Source organism: Carcharhinus amblyrhynchos, chromosome 21 (genome assembly GCF_965287045.1).
Source record: "Carcharhinus amblyrhynchos chromosome 21, sCarAmb.v2.hapA, whole genome shotgun sequence".
Lineage (NCBI taxonomy): Eukaryota > Metazoa > Chordata > Chondrichthyes > Carcharhiniformes > Carcharhinidae > Carcharhinus > Carcharhinus amblyrhynchos.
The window spans coordinates 23,976,832-23,998,483 of NC_137344.1; the positions used below are offsets into that span (position 1 = coordinate 23,976,832).

Here is a 21,652-nt window from a genome sequence, read left to right on the forward strand (position 1 = left end):
TATATCTCAGTTGGCTGGACAACTGATTAGTGATGTAGAGTGACACCAACAGCGCAGGTTCAATTCCCCACCAGCTGAGGTCATTCATGAAGGTGCCACCATCTCAATCTTGCCCTCGCCTGAGGTTTGGTGATCCTCAAGTTAAATCACCACTAGTCGGCTCTACCCATCAATGGGGAGAACCTGCTATGGTCATCTGGGACTATGGCAGCTTTACCTTTATCTATATATGGAGCAGCACAATGACATTGTGGTGAGCACTGTTGCCTCACAGTGCCAGGTACCTGGGTTCACTTCCCAACTTGGGTCACTGTCTGTGCGGAGTCTGCACGTTCTCCTCTTGTCTGTATGGGATTCCTCCAGATGAACATAGAACAGTACAGGCCCTTCGGCCCTCAATGTTGTGCCGAGCTATGTCCAAACTCAAGATCAAGCTATCCCACTCCCTATAATTCTGGTGTGCTCCATGTGCCTATCCAATAACCGCTTGAAAGTTCCTAAAGTGTCCAACTCCACTATCACAGCAGGCAGTGCATTCCACACCCCAACCACTCTCTCTGAGTGAAGAATCTACCTTGGACATCCCTTCTATATCTCCCACCATGAACATTATAGTTATGCCCCCAAGTAACAGCTACATCCACCCGAGGAAATAGTCTGTACACGTCTATTCTATCTATCCCCCTCATCATCTTACAAACCTCTATTAAGTCTCCCCTCATCCTCCTCCACTCTAAAGAGAAAAGCCCCAGCTCCCTCAACCTTTCCTCATAAGACCTACCCTCCAAACCAGGCAGCATCCTGGTAAATCTCCTCTGCATTCTCTCCAATGCTTCCACATCCTCCTTATAGTGAGGTGACCAGAACTGAACACAATATTCCAAATGTGGTCTCACCAACGTCCAGTATAGTTGCCGTATAACCCCATCGCTCTTAAACTCAAACCCCCTGTTAATAAACGTAAACACACTATAAGCCTTTTTCACGGCTCTATCCACTTGAGTGCAACCTTCAGAGATCTGTGGATATGAACCCCAAGATCTCTCTGTTCCTCCATGTTCCTCAGAACCCTGCCATTGACCCTATAATCCGCATTCAAGTTTGTCCTACAGTTTCCTCATATGGTCCAAAAGGCGTGCTGGTTAGGTAGATTGGCCATATTAAATTCTTCCTCCATGTACCCTAGCAGGCACCAGAGTGTGGCATTGAGGGAATTTTCACAGTAACTTCATTGCAGTGTTAATTTAAACTACTTGTGACACTAATGAACAAAATAAAAAATAAATAATATATTGACATGGTGCATGCCAGCTCTAAATCTGTTTTTATGATACTGAATTGGAGATGAAATTATGCTTGTGGCCATTGATAGCCTTTGGGAAAAGTCTGTCCTTTCAGTGATGCTCTCCTTATTTATTGTAGAGCTGAGCTGCTAAATGGGGGAGAAAGAGTAGCAGAAGTGAAGATTTGTAAGTAGCACATGTCTGTGCGTAGCAATCAACAGCAATCCCACCCCGGTCCTGTCACCGTAACCCCACATATTTATGCTGCTTGTCCTCCTGACACGAAGGGACAATTTAGCATGACCAATTAACCTAAGCCTCACATCTTTGGATTGTGGGAGGAAACCGGAGTACTTGAAGGAAACCCATGCAGACATGGGAAAAATGTGCAAACTTCACACAGACATGGCCGGAGGCTGGAATTGAACCCAAGTCCCTCGTGCTGTGAGGCAGCAGTGATAACCACACCGTGTCACCCTATGATACAAAGCTTGTCTTTGTGGAAATAATATTCGGAACAATTCTACTAAAATTCATACTGAAAACATTCATCCATGAAATAGTAAATTTCCAGAGATCATATTGAAGTTACAACTGCTTGTATAATTCATCTGTGTGTCCTTCTGCATACTTTTGATTTTTAGTTTTGTTGCAATGATGGCATACAAAATTCCCAAGGATGACGTGAAGTCCCTGTCAAAGGCATTTTCTGAGCTTGAGAAAGGTAAATCCTTTTCAAATGTCCTTTAGTATCTGCCACAATGCACCATTACATGTAGGTTAACTGTGAAGTAAATATACCAAATTGATTCCTTGTGTAACAATGACTTGTGCGACCACTAGGATACATTTCAAATACCAGTTGAGATCTGTATTTTTTTGCTTTCAAGGGAACATGGGGATTACTTTGGGGGGTTATTCCAGAGATGGACTTCTGCTTGACATATAGGTGGGAATGGTTAGGGAAAGCAAAATTTGGATTCCATTAATGCTATAGTACATAGTTTTGTACCAATGATGATTCTTCAATCCTTGTGTAGTCCTTAATCTTGATGCTTCTGGGTATTTGCTGTTAAGGAATGGTGCACCAAATAACAAAGTAAGGGCCATCTTCTTTTCTGGTTTCTTCCAAATATTTATGGTTTCTGGCAGGCCCATCTTGTTTAACCATGTTGTGGATAAATTAATATATTAGCCCATAAGAAATAGGAACAGAAGTAGGCCATTCAGCCCTTCAAGCCCTCTCCACCATTCAGTGGATCACGGCTTATCCAACATGCCTCATTTCCACTTTACTGCCCTTTTCCGTAATCATTGATTCTCTTGCTGCTCAAAAATGTATCTATCTCAGCCTTAAATATACACAAGGACTCTGCCCCCAGAGCGCACAGTGGTTCCGAAGGCTGTCAACCCTCTGAGAAGAAATTCTTCTTCTCTCTGTTTTAAATTGGCACCCCTTAATTCTGAGACTATACCCTATGGTCCTAGACTCTCCCATGAGGGGAAACATCTTCTCAGCATTTAGTCAGTCAAGCCCCTTAAGGATACTATATGTTTCAATGAGATCATCTTTCATTCTTCTCAGTTCCAATGAGTGGAGTCCCAACTTGTTTGTTCCTGCTTCATAAGACAGTCCTTCCATACCAAGATCATCCTGGTGAACTGAACTGCCTCCAATGAAATAATATATTTCCTTAAATAAGGGGACCAAAACTGCTCACGTACTCCAGATGTGGTCTCACCAATACCTTGTACAGTTGCCTCAAAACTTGCCAACTCTTATACTCCAACCCCTTTGAACTAAGGGCCAACATTTCATTAAGCTTCCTAATTACCCGCTGCACCTGTGTGCTAACTGTTGTGTTTCATGTACAAGTATCCTCAAGTCCCTCTGTGTTGTAGCTTTCTGCAGATTTTCTCCGTTTAAAATAATACAGTTTTTTTGTTCTCCCTTCCAAAATGAACAACTTCACATTTTCCCACATCATATTCCATGTGCCAACATTTTGCCCACTTATTTGACCTATCAATATCTCTTTATAAAATGTTTGCATCCCTCTTTGCCTTTCCACCTAATTTGTGTTGTCTGCAAATTTGGCAACAAATATGTTCACTTCTTTCCATCAAGGCATTAATATGATTTGTAAACAGTTGCAGTCCTAGCACTGATCCCTGTGGAACCCCACTGGTCATAATGTGGAGATGCCAGCATTGGACTGAGGTAAAACACAAAGAAATCCCACAACACCAGTTTAAAGTCCAAACAGGTTTATAAACTGGAGTTGTGGGATTTCTTTGTGTTGAACCCCACTGGTTACAGTCTGCCAACCTGAAAAAGAATCCTTTATCCCCATTTGCTGTTTCCTACCCATGAGCTAGTTTTCTATCCACGCCAATATATCACCTTTAACACCACGGGCTCTTATGACTCAACCTGTTTTGAGGTACCTTGGTGAACATCGTCTGGAAATCCAAATACAACACATCTACTGGCTGTCCCCTATCCACTCTGATTGAGATTTCCTCAAAAAGCTCTCATAATACTATTTCCCTTGCTTGATTAATTATGATTTTTCAAATATGCTATTATTTACTTAATAATTGATTCCAGCATTTTTCCAACAGCAGATGTTAGGCTCATCAACCAGTTCAGTTCCCACTATGCTCCAAATTCCCAATACCCACACTTGCTCTAGTTGTGTCTCATTCCGATGTGCTCTCTCCCACTGCCCCGTGCAAAGCTCACTGCGTAAGAATTTTACTTACCGTGTTCTGTGCCATGAAGTACACATGATATTTAGAGGTTCAGAGAGCTGTGTTTTTGAAGTGGCTGTTCCGCTACAATTGATGCTCTCCAGTTAGCTGTTTCTTGAGGTCAAGTGACTTGTATTTTTTTAACTTTAAAAATATAGTGTATATAAACAAATTTCTTCCTGGGTGACTTTAAGAGCATGTATTTCTTTTTATTTGGATGGCTGTGTCACATAATGTCATGCTCTAAGCAGCAACTTCAAGTCCATTATCTTCTGAATGTTGGGACCATATAGAATTTTTAATATCAAATGGTTTATAGAGTGGTCCTCATTACAACAAATAGATTGTCCCATAGAAGATAGCTCTGCAGCTATGTTTATAACCAACGTTAAAGGAAAAAAATACAAATTTGAGAGTATCAGCATTGTTCAGCAGCTGAAGTAGCCATTGTTTTATGTGGTTTCTGCTGAGAGATTTATGTAGTTTTTAACTCCATTTTCAGTTTAGTGTCACTAACAACAATTTTTTTGTTTCATTTGCAATGTTGTACCAAGTTGTTTATAATATTTCAAATGATTAGAATAGGGATGGTAGCACAATAGATTAGAAATCTACTAATAGTAGACCCAGACAATGAACATAAGAACATAAGAAATAGGAGCTGGAGTAGGCCATCTAGCCCTTCGAGCCTGCCCTGCCATTCAATAAGATCATGGCTGATCTGTCGTGTCTCAGTTCCACATTCCCGCCCTCTCCCCATAACCTTTAATCCCCTCTCTTATCAAAAACCCATCAACCCGCGTCTTAAAAATATTTAGTGAGGTAGCCTCCACCACTTCAACGGGCAGAGAATTCCAGAGATTCACCACCCTTTGAGTGAAGAAATTCTTCCTCAACTCCGTACTAAACTGCCCCCCCTTTATCTTGAGGCTGTGCCCCCTAGTCCTACTGTCTTTCTGAGCGGGAAGAGTCTCTCCACCTCTATCCTATCCATCCCATTCATCATCTTATATGTCTCAATGAGATCTCCCCTCATTCTTCTAAACTCTAACGAGTACAAACCTAGTTTATTCAGCCTCTCCTCATAGCCCAACCCCCTCAACTCCGGCATCAGCCTAGTAAACCTCCTCTGCACTCCCTCCAAGGCCAAAATATCCTTGCGTAAGTACAGCGCCCAAAACTGCACACAGTACTCCAGCTGCGGCCTCACCAATGCCCTATATAGCCGCAGCAAGACCTCCCTACTTTTATATTCAATCCCCCTCGCTATGAAGGCCAGCATCCCATTCGCCTTCCTGACCACCTGCTGCACCTGCAAGCTGGGTTTTTGCGACTCGTGCACAAGGACCCCGAGGTCCCTCTGCACCGTCGCCTGCTGCAGTTTTTCGCCACGTAAGTAATAATCCTTCCTACCATTATTCCTACCAAAGTGGACCACCTCACACTTGCCAACATTAAATTCCATTTGCCAGTTCCTGGCCCATTCGCCCAGCCTATCTAGATCCTTCTGTAGACTCTCCACACCCTCCGCGCAATTTGCCGTTTCACCAATCTTGGTGTCATCAGCAAATTTCGACACCATACACTCGGTTCCCTCCTCCAGATCATCTATATAAATGGTAAATAGCTGAGGCCCCAGCACCGACCCCTGGGGCACCCCACTAGTCACCAACCGCCAATCCGAATAGCACCCATTGACCCCCACTCTCTGCCTCCTATTTGACAACCAATCCTCTATCCATGCTAACACCCTACCCCCAACTCCATGTCCCCTGACCTTCTGCAATAACCTCTTGTGAGGTACCTTGTCAAACGCCTTCTGAAAATCAAGAAGGACCACATCCACCGGCTCTCCTCTATCCACCGCCCTAGACACATCCTCTTAGAACTCCAGTAAATTTGTCAGACACGACTTCCCCTTAACGAAACCGTGCTGCGTCTGCTCTATCAAGCAATTCCCCTCAAGATGCCTCGCTATTTCCTCCTTGATGACGGATTCTAACATTTTACCTACAACAGACATTAAATTAACAGGCCTATAATTCCCTGCCTTTTGCCTGGCACCCTTCTTAAACAACAGTGTAACATTAGCCATTTTCCAATCTTCCGGCACTTCCCCGGAATCCAGCGACGTTTGGAAAATAACCACCAAGGCATCCACTATCACCTCCGCCATTTCTTTCAGAACCCTTGGATGCATTCCATCCGGTCCTGGGGACTTGTCCACAATCAGCCCCTCCAGTCTGTCGAGCACCACCTCTCTAGTAACAGTAATGTCATCGAGACCCTCCAGTCCTACCACCTTTCCATCTCTAACATCCGGCAAATTATTCACGTCCTCCTCCGTGAAGACCGAAACAAAAAAGTTATTCAAGACCTCAGCCATTTCCCCATCCCCTACCACTAAGTCCCCCTTCTCATCCTCTAAGGGACCAACATTCACCCTAGCCAGCCTCTTTTTATATATTTATAAAAACTCTTGCTATCCTTTTTTATATTAAGCGCTAGCCCAGCTTCATAGTTTCTCCTACCCTTCTTTATCAACTTCTTTGTCAATCTTTGTTGACATTTAAACCTCTCCCAATCCTCTTCTCGCCCACTACTCTTAGCTACTCTAAACGCCTCCGCTTTTAATTTAACACTTTCCTTCACCTCCTTCGTTATCCACGGCTTATTACCTCTCCTCCTACGGTCCTTTTTGACCAACGGAATAAATTTCTGCTGAGCACCAAGAAAGATCTCCTTAAAGATCCTCCACTGTTCCTCAGCAGACCTACCTTCCAACACGCTCCCCCAGTCCACATTCGCCAATTCTTCTCTCTTCCTACCGTACTCCCCTCTGTTCAAATACATTTTGCTGCTCAAATAATTTAAACTCAACTTCAAAATAAATTTTGCTCCTATAGACAATATCCTCTTTAGGAACATCTGCTGAGGTGCAGTGGAGGATCTTTAAGGAGATCTTTCTTGGTGCTCAGCAGAAATTTATTCCGTTGGTCAAAAAGGACCGTAGGAGGAGAGGTAATAAGCCGTGGATAACGAAGGAGGTGAAGGAAAGTGTTAAATTAAAAGCGGAGGCGTTTAGAGTAGCTAAGAGTAGTGGGCGAGAAGAGGATTGGGAGAGGTTTAAATGTCAACAAAGATTGACAAAGAAGTTGATAAAGAAGGGTAGGAGAAACTATGAAGCTGGGCTAGCGCTTAATATAAAAAAGGATAGCAAGAGTTTTTATAAATATATAAAAAGGAAGAGGCTGGCTAGGGTGAACGTTGGTCCCTTAGAGGATGAGAAGGGGGACTTAGTGGTAGGGGATGGGGAAATGGCTGAGGTCTTGAATAACTTTTTTGTTTTGGTCTTCACGGAGAAGGACGTGAATAATTTGCCGGATGTTAGAGATGGAAAGGTGGTAGGACTGGAGGGTCTCGATGACATTACTGTTACTAGAGAGGTGGTGCTCGACAGACTGGAGGGGCTGATTGTGGACAAGTCCCCAGGACCGGATGGAATGCATCCGAGGGTCCTGAAAGAAATGGCGGAGGTGATAGTGGATGCCTTGGTGGTTATTTTCCAAACGTCGCTGGATTCTGGGGAAGTGCCGGAAGATTGGAAAACGGCTAATGTTACGCCGTTGTTTAAGAAGGGTGCCAGGCAAAAGGCAGGGAATTATAGGCCTGTTAGTTTAACGTCTGTTGTGGGTAAAATGTTAGAATCCGTCATCAAGGAGGAAATAGCGAGGCATCTTGAGGGGAACTGCTTGATAGAGCAGACGCAGCACGGTTTCGTTAAAGGGAAGTCGTGTCTGACAAATTTACTGGAGTTCTATGAGGATGTGTCTAGGGCGGTGGATAGAGGAGAGCCGGTGGATGTGGTCTTTCTTGATTTTCAGAAGGCGTTTGACAAGGTACCTCACAAGAGGTTATTGCAGAAGGTAAGGGGGCATGGAGTTGGGGGTAGGGTGTTAGCGTGGATAGAGGACTGGTTGTCAAATAGGATAGTAAAAAGTCTGACAACACCAGGTTTTAGTCCAACCGATTTATTTGATAATACTCACAAGCTTTCGAGGGGACTGCCTCTTCGTCAGGTGAATGAAACTCTCCATTCACCTGACGAAGAGGCAGTCCCCTCGAAAGCTTGTGAGTATTATCAAATAAATCGGTTGGACTAAAACCTGGTGTTGTCAGACTTTTTACTGTGTTTACGCCAGTCCAACGCCGGCATTCCCACATCATGTCAAATAGGAGGCAGAGAGTGGGGGTCAATGGGTGCTATTCGGATTGGCGGATGGTGACTAGTGGAGTGCCCCAGGGGTCGGTGCTGGGGCCTCAGCTATTTACCATTTATATAGGTGATCTGGAGGAGGGAACCGAGTGTAGGGTGTCGAAATTTGCTGATGACACCAAAATTGGTGGAAAGGCAAATTGTTCGGAGGGTGGGGAGAGTCTACAAGAAGGATCTAGATAGGCTGGGCGAATGGGCCAGGAAATGGCAAATGGAATTTAATGTTGGCAAGTGCGAGGTGGTCCACTTTGGTAGGAATAATGGTAGGAAGGATTATTACTTACGTAGAGAAAAACTGCAGCAGGCGACGGTGCAGAGGGACCTCGGGGTCCTTGTGCATGAGTCGCAAAAACCCAGCTTGCAGGTGCAGCAGGTGGTCAGGAAGGCGAATGGGATGCTGGCCTTCATAGCGAGGGGGATTGAATATAAAAGTAGGGAGGTCTTGCTGCGGCTGTATAGGGCATTGGTGAGGTCGCAGCTGGAGTACTGTGTGCAGTTTTGGGCGCCGTACTTACGCAAGGATATTTTGGCCTTGGAGGGAGTGCAGAGGAGGTTTACTAGGCTGATGCCAGAGTTGAGGGGGTTGGGCTATGAGGAGAGGCTGAATAAATTAGGCTTGTACTCGTTAGAGTTTAGAAGAATGAGGGGAGATCTCATTGAGACGTATAAGATGATGAATGGGATGGATAGGATAGAGGTGGAAAGACTCTTCCTGCTCAGAAAGGATAGTAGGACTAGGGGGCACAGCCTCAAGATAAAGGGGGGACAGTTTAGAACGGAGTTGAGGAGGAACTTCTTCACTCAAAGGGTGGTGAATCTCTGGAATTCTCTGCCCGTTGAAGTGGTGGAGGCTACCTCGCTAAATATTTTTAAGACGTGGGTTGATGGGTTTTTGATAAGAGAGGGGATTAAGGGTTATGGGGAGAGGGCGGGAATGTGGAACTGAGCCAAGACAGATCAGCCATGATCTTATTGAATGGCGGGGCAGGCTCGAAGGGCTAGTTGGCCTACTCCTGCTCCTATTTCTTATGTTCTTATGTACATTCCAACGCGCTCCCCCAGTCCACATTCGCCAATTCTTCTCTCATCCTACCGTACTCCCGCTTTGGAGGCAATCCCGCAGTTAGGAAATTTTAAAAAACAGTTACTTAATCTGGAATATATGTTTTCCTAATGTCCTTTAGAAAAGGAAATCTGCCATCTTGGCCTGGTCTGGCCTACAAGTGACTCCGGACCCACAGCAATATGGTTGGTTCTTAATTACATTATAAAATGGCCTGCAAGCCACTCAGTTATGTCAGATCACTGCAGAGAAAACAAGGACCACAAATGTTCAAGGAGCTCAGCTCCACCTCCTCAAAGGCAACTAGAATTGGCCAATAAATGCTGGTCTTGCCAGCAACACCCATATACCAAAAACAAATTTAAAAAACTGATCCAGGTAATATCCTTGTTCCTAAAGAGAATATTGTCTATAGGAGCAAAATTTATTTTGAAGTTGAGTTTAAATTATTTGAGCAGCAAAATGTATTTGATCCAGTGTGGGAGTTGAGGGTAAGGGTGTGAGAAACGCAGCTCACAGTCAAACAATTTAGTCAAGTCAAGTTCTGAAGGAGCAAGATATTTTATTTAACGTTCTTGCAAGACCGGGTGTCCAAAAAAATTAGGCACACCTTACATAGATTTGCAGCACATTTTATACTTTTTTATAAGCATTGTAATGGCTTTGCAATGTGTTGTTCTCCCCTAATTGGTGGTCCCTGTCCCATCTATGTGTTGTCATTCCCCTATTGGCTCGAGGTGCCCCAAGTTTCCATCCCCTCTACTCCCCATCTAACAATGTCTCCTGTTATCACAAGAGTGCATTAGTAAACTCATCCGTCTTATCTAACACTGTTACATGTCCAGTTCAGATTGGTGGTAATCAATCCTTTGCCAACTTCATCACTGCTGTCCCGACTATCTCAGTGACCTTTTTCCCCCTTTTATGCTTAGTTGTAGAAACAACACATCTTGTATACCATTTGCTTTTTATAACTTGGACCTTGTACATTCCTTCAGGATGTGGTGTATGCTTCACTGCACACCACACATCTGGTGTTATTCCTACACCACAAGTAGTCTTTTTATTGTCCCTGACTATTGCTCTGTTAGCAGCAGCGAATTTTATGCCCTGTGTTTGTGACTAAAATCACAGTTGTTTCCATAATGTGGGTTATCAATGTGCCTGACTATATCCAGTCTACCTAACTTTATGCTATTTTTCTATGGTGTACAGATATGTGTCAACAGCATCTTTACCTGCTCCTCACAAGGGGGAGAGGAGGAGGCGGGAGGGTGGTGCGGGTGCAGGCAGGAAAATGGAATTGAGGGCAAAAACAAATCAAGCATTATCTTATTGAACAGCCTACTCTAAATTCTTGTGTGTGGTGACGTAATCTAAAGATGACACTTGTCTCTTTGGATTTGGCCTAGTGTTGCAGATTAATAATTGAGCTAGAATAATTAAATGATTGTGGTTATTGACGAACCAATGTGAATATTCTAACCTTGGCAAGAAATTTGTTTATTTTGAGACATTAGTTGTCCTTGGGTAGTTTTTTTTTATCATTTTAATCTGAGTGGGCCCCAGCAATAATCAGTATTCCTTTGTTTACAGCTAAACACAGATTTGACATAGAAGAATATAGTTTCTCACAATCGACATTGGAACAGGTACAGTAAATGTGTCCTTTTGTTATACACAAAGTTTATGAGATCCATTTTCTTTTTAATTGCATATTTCACAAGCACCAGAAAATTATCGAGTGTTCCATTTATAACTGAGATTAATTATTGACTATCCCTTGAATGCAGAGATAATTGTCTTTGTGGCCCATAAGTTCCTTGGCATCACAATCACTGGTGGATTGCCATTCCATAGGGACTTACCTTGGCTGGAATTCCAACGTCCTTGTCTCATCTGACCTTCTTCCTCACTTAGGAATGGTAAAACAGCTCCTGGGCTCCATCAGTGTGGTGTAAATGGAGCACAGTGAAGCAGGACATGCCTCCTTTTTACAGCACTAGCTGGAAGGGGGTCAGAGTCAGACCAGGGAGTGTAAGGGAGAAAAGAGTGAATTTACCTTCTGGACAATTGCTGGGTAAATCCTTAGCTGGGAACTTCCAAGAGTGAACCCCAGCACATCACTGAGTTACTCTTCCCCACGCCCGATGTAATGCTGGGGAGCCAAGAAATTATGGCCTCATGTCTGAAATGAATGATGAGGCTGATTCAGGATCCACAGAGTTTATGGCATGTAGGGCATATTGGGTCATGTGGGATGTCGTGTCATGTTCTCTTCAGTTTGTCATTGTTGAATCTCAAAATATGGTGATCCTTCCCACAGATTTTCCTATCATCTGGTTTGTATTTCTTCATGCTGGGTTTCAGTACACACTTGAAACACTTCTGTCCTCTACTGGTGCATCCCATGTATTTGGTAAGGAGAAGAATCCCATTGGAATTGACATGTGCAATTCCTTAATCGATCTATATCAGACTTTGGAATCTCTTCCAACTCTAGCATTGAATTCTTCAAAAAGAATAAGCCTGTTCTCCTTCAGAACCCACAGAGCACTTGGTCAAGTTCGGCATAGAAACTTTCCTTGGTTTCATTGTTGATTTACAGATTGGACATATGCACTGACCACAGTGGCAAAGTAACTCCTTATCAGTTTGACATGGAGAGTCATGAGGCATTCATTTCTTCCTAGAGGGAACTCACGAAGTTGATTCACAAAATTCATTCTTGGTGACAAATTGAATTCCTTAAACTCTGCATTCTTCTTATTATTTCCCTTTCCAAGAGGAAATCTAACTGCCTTGGAATTCTTTGGGCTGCCCCTCTCCAGCTTGTGAAGTCTGTTGCAGAGTTCCAATGTTATATGTCTGGAGTTCTTGGTTGACAAATGCAGTGCACATCTAGGCATTCACTCGCAGATATATTCATGAATGTCCTGATGTTTCAGGTTCCACACATGAGTAGTAAAATCTTAGCATTCTTTCACCTCCAGGGCTGTCCCTAGGGAGGTCCAAGGCAATTTACACCTTGCAGGGCCCTGATAACATTTTTATAAGAGTGAAATTTGGCTACAAAAAACATCAAGGACAGCTGAACCTGCAGGCTGAATCTTGACAGTGCCCAGCTGCATAATTACAATGTGTTATTAATCCTGTACCACTTAAATTATGCATTTCATGATAATTATATTTAAAACAAAACCTCACCGATCACGTTCACTATTGTGCAGCATATACCCCACTCTCCTAGACTTGCAGCAACATCTGCCTTGAGTAATCCAGGTGAAATGCTACTTCCTTCTTGATGGACAGAATTGTCAATCCACACAGCCTATCTTGAGACATAGTTGTCCTCAGGTAGTTTTTTTAATCATTTTAATCTGGAAAAGTGTTGCTCCCCTGAAGCCACTGAGACTGGAACTGCTATTACTGTGTTCGGGAATGAACTGTTCAGTGTTTTAAGAAACTGAAGGGCTTGAAGTGCAGAACTTGTCGGTTTATACCTGCATTTGTTCAAATCGTGTTATCAATGCCACGAGAGCTTGATCCATGATGACCAGAAAGTAATTAGTTTCAAATATTTTTGCAAACAAATTCTCCAGCTCCTGCTCTCCTTGCTTTCATTTGGCATGTTCTCTGAATTTAGGTTCAACGTCCATATCAGCTGCTATTTCTGTTGCTGTGTTCTTAGCTAAGCTAAACCGAATGTTCCTGTATTTCCGCAGAAAGTCAATTAGTGCAGTAGTTATGGTGAATATGATATACAACACAACCATTCAAACAGAAATTCAAAATTGTCAAGTTTGTAGTTAACCAAGGACACCACCTCACTCTTAACTTCTGAGTAATCACATTTCCAGTAACTTTGACTTCCTGAAATCACTTGTCTATTAACAGATTGCTTTTACAGTATCTACTCGATACTCCCACCTAGTGCCTGATAATAGTTTTGGAGTTAGAGAGGAAGCATTCTTTCTCACCACTTCCCATCTATTAGCAGAAGTGGCAAATCTATTGTAAATTGGCAGCCACAGGGAGTGAAAAAGGCTCAACAGTTGAGTTGAAGGATGCACGGCTGTATGCCTCATTTCTGGTCCTTCATATTTGCTTATTGTTGAATCTCTGCCCCCTACAATCTGTAATATGGAGGCAAGTCAATCCAACGCAACCATGAGAGAATCCTGACAGTCATTGTCCGCTTTTGTCTCGAACCAGAAGAGAGTCCATAAAATTCTCCCTTGCCTTCACATCTTCAGAAGTCATGTCAACATAAAGCACAAGGAACGTCTGCTCTTGGTGACTCAGATCAGGAGTAAATCAAGAGTAACTTCAAAATATTTTGCAGTTTTCACCTTTTCAATAATGCTTTTTTTCACCTGCAACACTATTGAAATTAGCTTGTTTTGATTATGAGGTCCAAGATGATGGCCATGAATTTTTCAGTTTTAATGCTATGTACATGTTTTTGCATCATAGGATCAAATTTAGCTATTATCTCAATTATTTGAAGAAAGTTGCCTTTGTTATATCCATAAGCTTTCCATGTGTTCTACAAAATGCAGTGTTATGCTTAGCTGCACAACAGTTATAATACATGTCAACAGTGCCAATTTTTGTGTTCTTTGTGCAATCTCACTTATTGTCTTCATGATGTGAAGATGCCAGCATTGGACTGGATGGTACAGTAAGACATCTTACACAATGTTGAAATAAAGTGAAGACTTTAAACTGGTGTTGTGAGACATCTTATCGTGTCTTCATTGCAGAGAATCTTCACTTTATTTCAATCCATTTTGTTGCATTTTGAATATGCTCCTTAAATAATTTGTGAGATTATAATCTCATTCAGATGCTTCCAGTCACCTCAGCTTTCTTTTACTAATTTGCGTGCCATTTTTGAGTCATACAATTCGCAACAGAAGCAAAAAGCTTTCTTTCTCCATTTGCTATTCTCTGGGTGTGTAAGTCTTCAAAATTTCGATTTCCATCATTCTTCGGAAAGACATAGTCACAACCAATTACACAAGTCCCCTCTCCACCAAAATATCTATTGTCTTGTCGAAATTCAAATCAAGCCAATTTGCTGGATCAGTCGTTTCTTCTTCAGTGCAAATAGCATCGGAAATGTTGGCTATTTAATTAACCTGTGTACATTTTCTACTAATGTCCTCTTCTTGAGCCATGGTGGTACCTTCACTGGAGTGCATTAATTCAGCATTATCCTGTTTAGCCAAAACGCTTCAAAAGAAAATTAACTTTGCCGGGGTCTTATCCATTTCTTCTCTTCTTTTCTGCCTTTCCTCCATACCCAGGCTATATTTCCTTCACTTATCTCATCTCTGCTGGTGCTAGCTATTGTATTTTAAACAGCAATAAGGCCACTCCCTTGCATTAATTAAACCAATACCATCAAACTAAACCAGAAACAAAACATCACATGTATTCAAAGGTCACCCCAGTGCAGGCCCCCAAAGCACAGGGCTTGTGGCAGATGCCCTGATTCACCATACCCTAGGAACATTTCTGTCTACCACAGAAGGTGATCCCTCTGAACGCAGCTATCCAATTGGGACCGTTGAGGCAAACTATGTTTGGGGTACCTTTTCTAGCCCCCACCCCGCTAAGTGGTGAGCTGGGTAGATCCTAATGAGGGTTCAGCAGTACTGAGAGCTACCAAAAATCATTCCTGCCTCATGTGCTAGATGATCATCTTGTACTGCTGCCTCCACACGAGATCACGACCAGAAGCTACCAGACAATACAATCTTGCTCCCGCCATCATTTGCTGGTTCCCAAAGATGCCTATGCACGAGTACAAAGAAACCGATGCACATCAGCTTCCACACATGGAAGGAAATCATGACAATTAGAAGTTTCATTCTGCTGCAGCCTATCTGCCAGAACCGAGATATTGCAGATGACACCTCATCCTCTGCCTATTCTGTCATTGAGGACTTATTTGTAAGAGTTTAAAGTTTATTGGTGTCACAAGTAGACTGACCTTAACACTGCAATGAAGTTGCTGTGAAATTCTCCTCAGGACTCTTACTGCTGAGCATTTCTAGAGTTCCTAATCTGTATTTGCTAGAAATGAAGTTGCCTAGGACATAAGGTCCCCCACTGAACTTCATCCTGTTTCAATCAACTCTTTCTTACTCATTGCCCAAGTTCCACAATGAGGTTGAGGGGATGGACTTTGAAACTGAACTGAGGTTAAAATAGGGTCCTAAAAACTTGAAAATTTACCTTGTTGCTTAAGCCTTTTGTCACCTCTGTAACATTTTTGTTAGTGTTTGATTCTTTCGCCCCTGAGATTTTCAGGGTCAACAAGACTGACAATTTGCTCTGCTGCTGGGAATCCCTTGCAGATTGATCTATTGAAAGCATAATTTGACTAACAGCCTGATGAGTTGCGAAGCTTGAAAAATAACTTTCTGTGAAGGAGTGGAAATTACATTTCATTCAAAACCTGGCTTGTCTTAAATGTTTGCTAGATGTATAATCCTTTATTTTTCAAACGCAATAACAATTCTTCTTTATATGGTTTAGGTTTTCATGCAGTTTGCGAAAGAACAAGAAAATAGTGAAGAAGATTATAAAACCTTGGATATGAGCTTTCGATGGCAGCAGCTTCAACAAAATGAATGTTAAAAGGTTCAGAGTTGTTCTTCTGCCTTATAACAGGAAAACCTCAACACAGTATTCGGTTGATCTTTATTAAATCAGATTTCTTGATTGCTGAAGCTCTGCCTGTAACATTTTGACAAGGATACCACATTTGCTGAGAAGAGCCTCCCTAGAAGTTCCAGGACTAGTATTTATCCACATCCACAGTAGCACAGACCAGGTGGAAGAGGAGTGCAAAAAAGATATACGCAGCTACCTTTACAACTGTTGTGTACTTGACAGTGCTGGTAGGAGTTATTGAAAATGCTAACTTATATTTTATTCTTTTAAATGTAGTTAAGATCTTGATGCACAGATATAACTGACGGAAACAAACGTGCATGCATATTGTACAGGAGATGTCTCCTTAATTGGTATTACACTGCATTTTAATGTACAAATGCCTTCTATTTGAAATCCTTATTGTAGCAGTGACTCTCAATGTGGTGCCTTGCACATTTCATTCTCTCCTTTTCTCAATTGCCACTGGATGCTTATGCCACATTTTAAAAGCAGATCAGATGACAACAAGGAATTTGTTTTTTCTTCTTTGCCCAAGCTTCAGTTCACACATTTCTAATATACACACCACCACAAGCCAAAAAGTTTGATAAACATAACCTCTTACTGGATGAGTAGATCTGTTCCCAGAATAATAGTACTGAATGCAAAAAATGATTATTAGTTATAGTACATATTGTGCTGTAATGCTTTTGTATACACAGTACTGTCCACAGAATTTTGGCCTTAAGGAATGGATGTTGATCTGTGTTGTCATTTACAAAATTTAGTAGATCAAATTCGTAACACAGTTGCTGCTATCCTTTAGATGTCATTTAAATGCAGATTTCTTCTACACATTAATTCTATACAGTGTAACCACAAATCAAATTACTTACCTCTTAACTTTAAATTGTGCTTTTATAAATTGTAATTTATCTTTTTTTCTGCTTTATAACCAGAACGTAGACATGTATGGTCAACCCATATGTGTAAGAAAAAAGTCTGTTATTGTGGTTATGGCTTCTAAGTCGTATCACTCCGTGCACTAGAATCTGTTCTACAGTACAACATGTATGCAGAATAATGTCAAGTACAATACGTGCTGTAACATCTAGTTGACAATCTGTGAAACATTGGGTCAATCACTCCGTGCCGTCTTTCTTTTTTGTAAGAACCACAAATAACTGCACAATACAAATAGCAGGATGGCGAAATGGTTAATTATTAGTCCACCAAATTAGGTACATTAATATCACCATTTTCTGTCAGCTTTAAGCAACTTGCTTTACTAAAAGCATATGAATCATTGCCACCATTTTTAAATTGGGAAGCTCACTGGAACAAAAATCAACAGGAAGTAACTTTTTTTAGCATCAGCAATCATATCTGAGGATAGAGTACTTTACTGTACTTTGTTAATAAAGACTAACTGGCATATTACAGACCACTAAATAAAATTTTATAATCACTTTGCACTGTGCAACTTGTACACCTTATTTGTTTTTCAATGTTTTATGCCTTTTATCATTAGTTTGAAATTTTAAAGTTTGAGTGTTATTTAGTGTAAACGAGCAATGTATTGTGTTACTTTGTTTTTAATTTTATAATTCAATGTGCAGCTATTGCTGTCTTGCCTATAGCTGTTGGTAAGGATATGGAAAATATGAAAAAGTAAGGAAAGATTGGTTGTGAACAATGTGATTAAAGTTGTTGCTTCTTAGGAAGATTGTCTACCTTAACCGTTATTTCTTGTCAATTCTTCTCAAAGAATGTAAGTGAATTAATTAATGTTAAATGTACTAAGAGGGTTGAATCAGACCAATTCTGAACCTCCAAGCTACTTTAAGTATTTTAGACAAGTATGACCAAAATGTTGGAGCTGAATTTATTTTGATAAACACCGTAAAAACATTTGGCATTTATTTAGCTTGAGGGGTTTGTGTTGGCTGCCTTTTCAAAGTAACTGTCACTGTCAAATGGTCCAATGTAGTTAATAAGCAACATTGAAAAGTTTTGCAGGATATTTAGTCTAGTTACATAGTCTGGAGGGCTGTGATTTCCTGCAATGCATGGATTTCATGAAATATGTAGTAAATTGAGGCTGATGAGATTATTGGTGTGATGCTTCCCCACCCACAGTTTTTCTCAGGACAGTTCACGGCTGTCTCAATGGCTGTGATGTGGTGTCTCAGTGGGTGCAGCAGGTTTGATTTGAGCTTGAGTTTTATCTTCATGTGACATGGATGGATTGGTTGGTTGAACTAGGTTTTATTCTTTAGTTTATTCCCGTTTCTGCGAGCATGAACTCTCATTGTTATGTCAATGTTCGAGCTTTTGTTTTTTCTTGTTTACTTTAGCCTCCTTCATTGTGCTTCTAGTGCCATTATACAGTGTCCTCAAGGAAAATCTTTAGTGTAGAATGTGATGTCAAAGTGTTGAATTAAGCACAATTTAGACCAAAACTTATCTATCATAATGGTATTTAAGTGCAAATTTGTCTAGGCAATAATCTACAGTTAATGTTTCCTTTTAAGAACAGTCAGCTTTTACTGCAGTTCCTTTGAAATGAATGGTTGTTTAAATTAATCCAATAATTCATTCTTAAATATTAAGGAACCTCAAAGTGCAGTTTAGGGTACAGTATAGCACATGTGAGCCTTGTACAACAATACAGCTATGCATCTAAAGTCAGAATTAAAGAACTTGCAACCCAAATTGGAACATTGACCCCTTTGATCTCTTCTTCAAAGCAATTCATAGAATCTTTGAACCCCCACAGTGCAGAAGGAGGCATTCAGCCCATCGAGTCTGCACCAGCTCTCTGACAGAGCATTTTACACAGGCTCTATCCTGCAACCCCATGTATTTACCCCACTAATCTCCCTAAACGTACATATCTCTGGATACTAAGAGGCAATTTACCATGACCAATCCTCCTAACCTGCACATCTTTGGTCTGTGGGAGGAAACCAGAGCACCCAGAGGAAACTCATGCAGACACAGAGAGAACACACAAATTCTATACACACAGTCACTCAAAGCTGGAATCGAACCCAAGTCACCGATGCTGTGAGGCAACAATGCTAATCATTTTGCCATCGTGCCACCCAAAATATAAAAAGTACTTGTTTTTACACCCTGGTGGACAATGTGATTAAGGCTTGCTACAATTATATTTATATTTTAAATTTTGTTAATACATGCCAGTAGCTGTCCACGCCAATAGCTTGATCAGACTTCTTGCATTGAAGGAAACTATTTATTTAATGGTCAACAACTTGATTCTTACAGTTGGGAGTGTTTGTGTTTGGTGTTATGTACCCCAATGATGTTCAATGCGAGGGCATTCCAAGTCCCAGAAGGGAATCTTGGAATGTCAGTTAAACTATTTTTGTATTTTGGAAAATTGTAAGTGAGGGGAAATTCAGTGAAGATACGAGCCAGTTTTGTTGTAAATTATCAATAAAGAACAAAATTTACAACTAACTATAATGGTTACCCAGACAATATACTTAAATTTCCCCTCTGCCAACTAAATCTATCTACTTTCCTAAAACAACACCCCATAGGTTTTAACACTGAACCAAATCCAGCAAATAGTTACCACACAAGACCTGTTGCTTTTTTCTAGTTTAGAGTAGAATTTATGGGGTCTGACACAGGCTTTTGTTTTCCCTTTTGCATGATGTGGAAATGCCAGCGTTGGACTGGGGTAAACACAGAAGTCTCACAACACCAGGTTAAAGTCCAACCGGTTTATTTGGTAGCATTCGTCAGCTACTTCCTTTTTGCATAACAGTGTGATTCTTTGAGAGATTCATATATTGTAATCTAATAACGAATTTCAACTGTAACACCAATTAAACGTCACTGACAACTTGGATGAGTGTTTCCTCACTCTGCAATAAATAACACCCTTGAAAATCAGTTCTGGTTCATGGCACTTAGTAACTTGGTACTTTGATATTTCTGAAAATAATTAACAAAACAGAACCACATCCCATACCCTTGCCCACGCCCTGTCCCTCACAAACCCCCCCCCCCCTCCCCCCCCACCGGAATGTGAGGGAGAGGATGTGCAAGGGAGACACACAATCTGAGCTGTTGCCCATCAATGCTGATTACTTCCAAGGTGCAAACTCAGTCCTGTTGAAGCTGAACCCAGAGACAGTTGTAGGTGGATTCTCCAGGGACTGGAACTGGAGCCCACTGTGGCTCCGCTGCTGGCAAGGGAACAAGTGCAGGACAGTGTGTGTGGAGTCTGCACTAGCTCCTCCCTGCCAGGCAGTGGTCCCAGCAACTTTGGCTCAGGCCAAAATCAAGATCTGCTCTTCTAGAATCAGCCTGCAGTTCTCTGAACGCCACATCCACCAGCTATTATGCAGTGCTTTGGGGTCACTCAGCTAAATGTGCTATGATCAGAGTCCCCATCTTTCTGACAGCTGTTGAGCTGGCCAGCAATATGGCTCAGAACAAGACCTGCATCATCATCATCATCATCATCATCATCATCTGTAGCTCACCAACCACAATGAAATGGAGCTCAACAATCTGCTGGGGGGCTCACCATAGCCCAGGGTGCAGTCTGCCCAACATCTGCTACTGCTTAAAAAAAATCAGACACCCGAACAAGGTACAGTAAAAGAGCAAGATTAGGAAAAAAAGTGGAAGAGAGGGGGCCTGCATTTGGAGGTGCTAAAGTAACAACATGGGAGAGACAGAATTGGAGCTGATTCTGTTCTCTATACTCACTGCTCCTCCAATCAAATACACAGGGGTGACGTTTCTTGAACTTTTTTGCCTGTTATTGAATTTTCAGGGGCTATGTGTGAGGTTCCAAGATGAATTTGCCTGCTGCTCCTATGTATTTTGAACCTTCTGACGGTATAACTAGCAGGGTCAATAAAGGGGAACCAATGAATGTATATAAACATATACATTTGGATTTTCAAAGGCATTCTCAAAATAGATTAGGAATCATGGAATTGAGCTAATGAAGGTGTGGATTGAGGACAGAAATTAGGAATAAATGGGTCATTTTCAGAATGGCATAGGGTAAGCAGCAGAATGCTGCAGGGATTCGTATTTGTGCCTCAGCTATTTACAATGTGTTAATGGCTTAGATTGGGGAATTAAGTGTGATACAGCCTAGATAGAGGATGATGCACATTAATGTAGGGAGGATATAAAAAGGCTGCAAATAAATAGAGACCAGTTAAGCAGATAAAACATAATGTGTAAAGTGAAATCCATTTTGGTCAGAAGAATGGAGAAGTAGAATAGTTTTTTAAAAAGGTGATAGACTATCAAATATTGAGATTGAAAGGGGTTCAAGTGTCTACACAAATCACAGAAAATTTAACACATGTTCAGCAAAGTAGTAGGAAGGTAAACAGTATATTGGAAGAGAGCTGCAGTATAGGGGTTGGCAAGTCTTGCTGCACTGGTATAGAACTTTGAGACTATACTTGGAGTATTCTACCTAAAAGGTATACTTGTCTTTGAGGATGGAATACTATTAACATTAATGGGATGAGAGGGCTATTCTCTATGCGAGAGATTGAATGAAGCCTATATTGGAGTTTAGAAGAATGAGAGCTGTTCAAA

General features: G+C 41.5%; 1 protein-coding gene across 2 annotated transcripts in view; it reads left to right on the plus strand.

Moving 5' to 3' along the window:
- abca5 (ATP-binding cassette, sub-family A (ABC1), member 5) overlaps nucleotides 1-19,972 on the plus strand; it is a 124,361-nt gene extending 104,389 nt beyond the window's left edge. For both annotated transcript variants that reach the window (XM_080208831.1, XM_080208832.1), the window contains exons 36-38: nucleotides 1,928-2,007; nucleotides 10,973-11,028; nucleotides 15,926-19,972. In XM_080208831.1, coding sequence (XP_080064957.1) covers nucleotides 1,928-2,007; nucleotides 10,973-11,028; nucleotides 15,926-16,027 — 238 coding nt within the window. In that variant the 3' untranslated portion in view covers nucleotides 16,028-19,972. The remainder of the gene's footprint in view (nucleotides 1-1,927; nucleotides 2,008-10,972; nucleotides 11,029-15,925) is intronic.
- The last annotated feature ends 1,680 nt before the right edge of the window (nucleotides 19,973-21,652 follow it).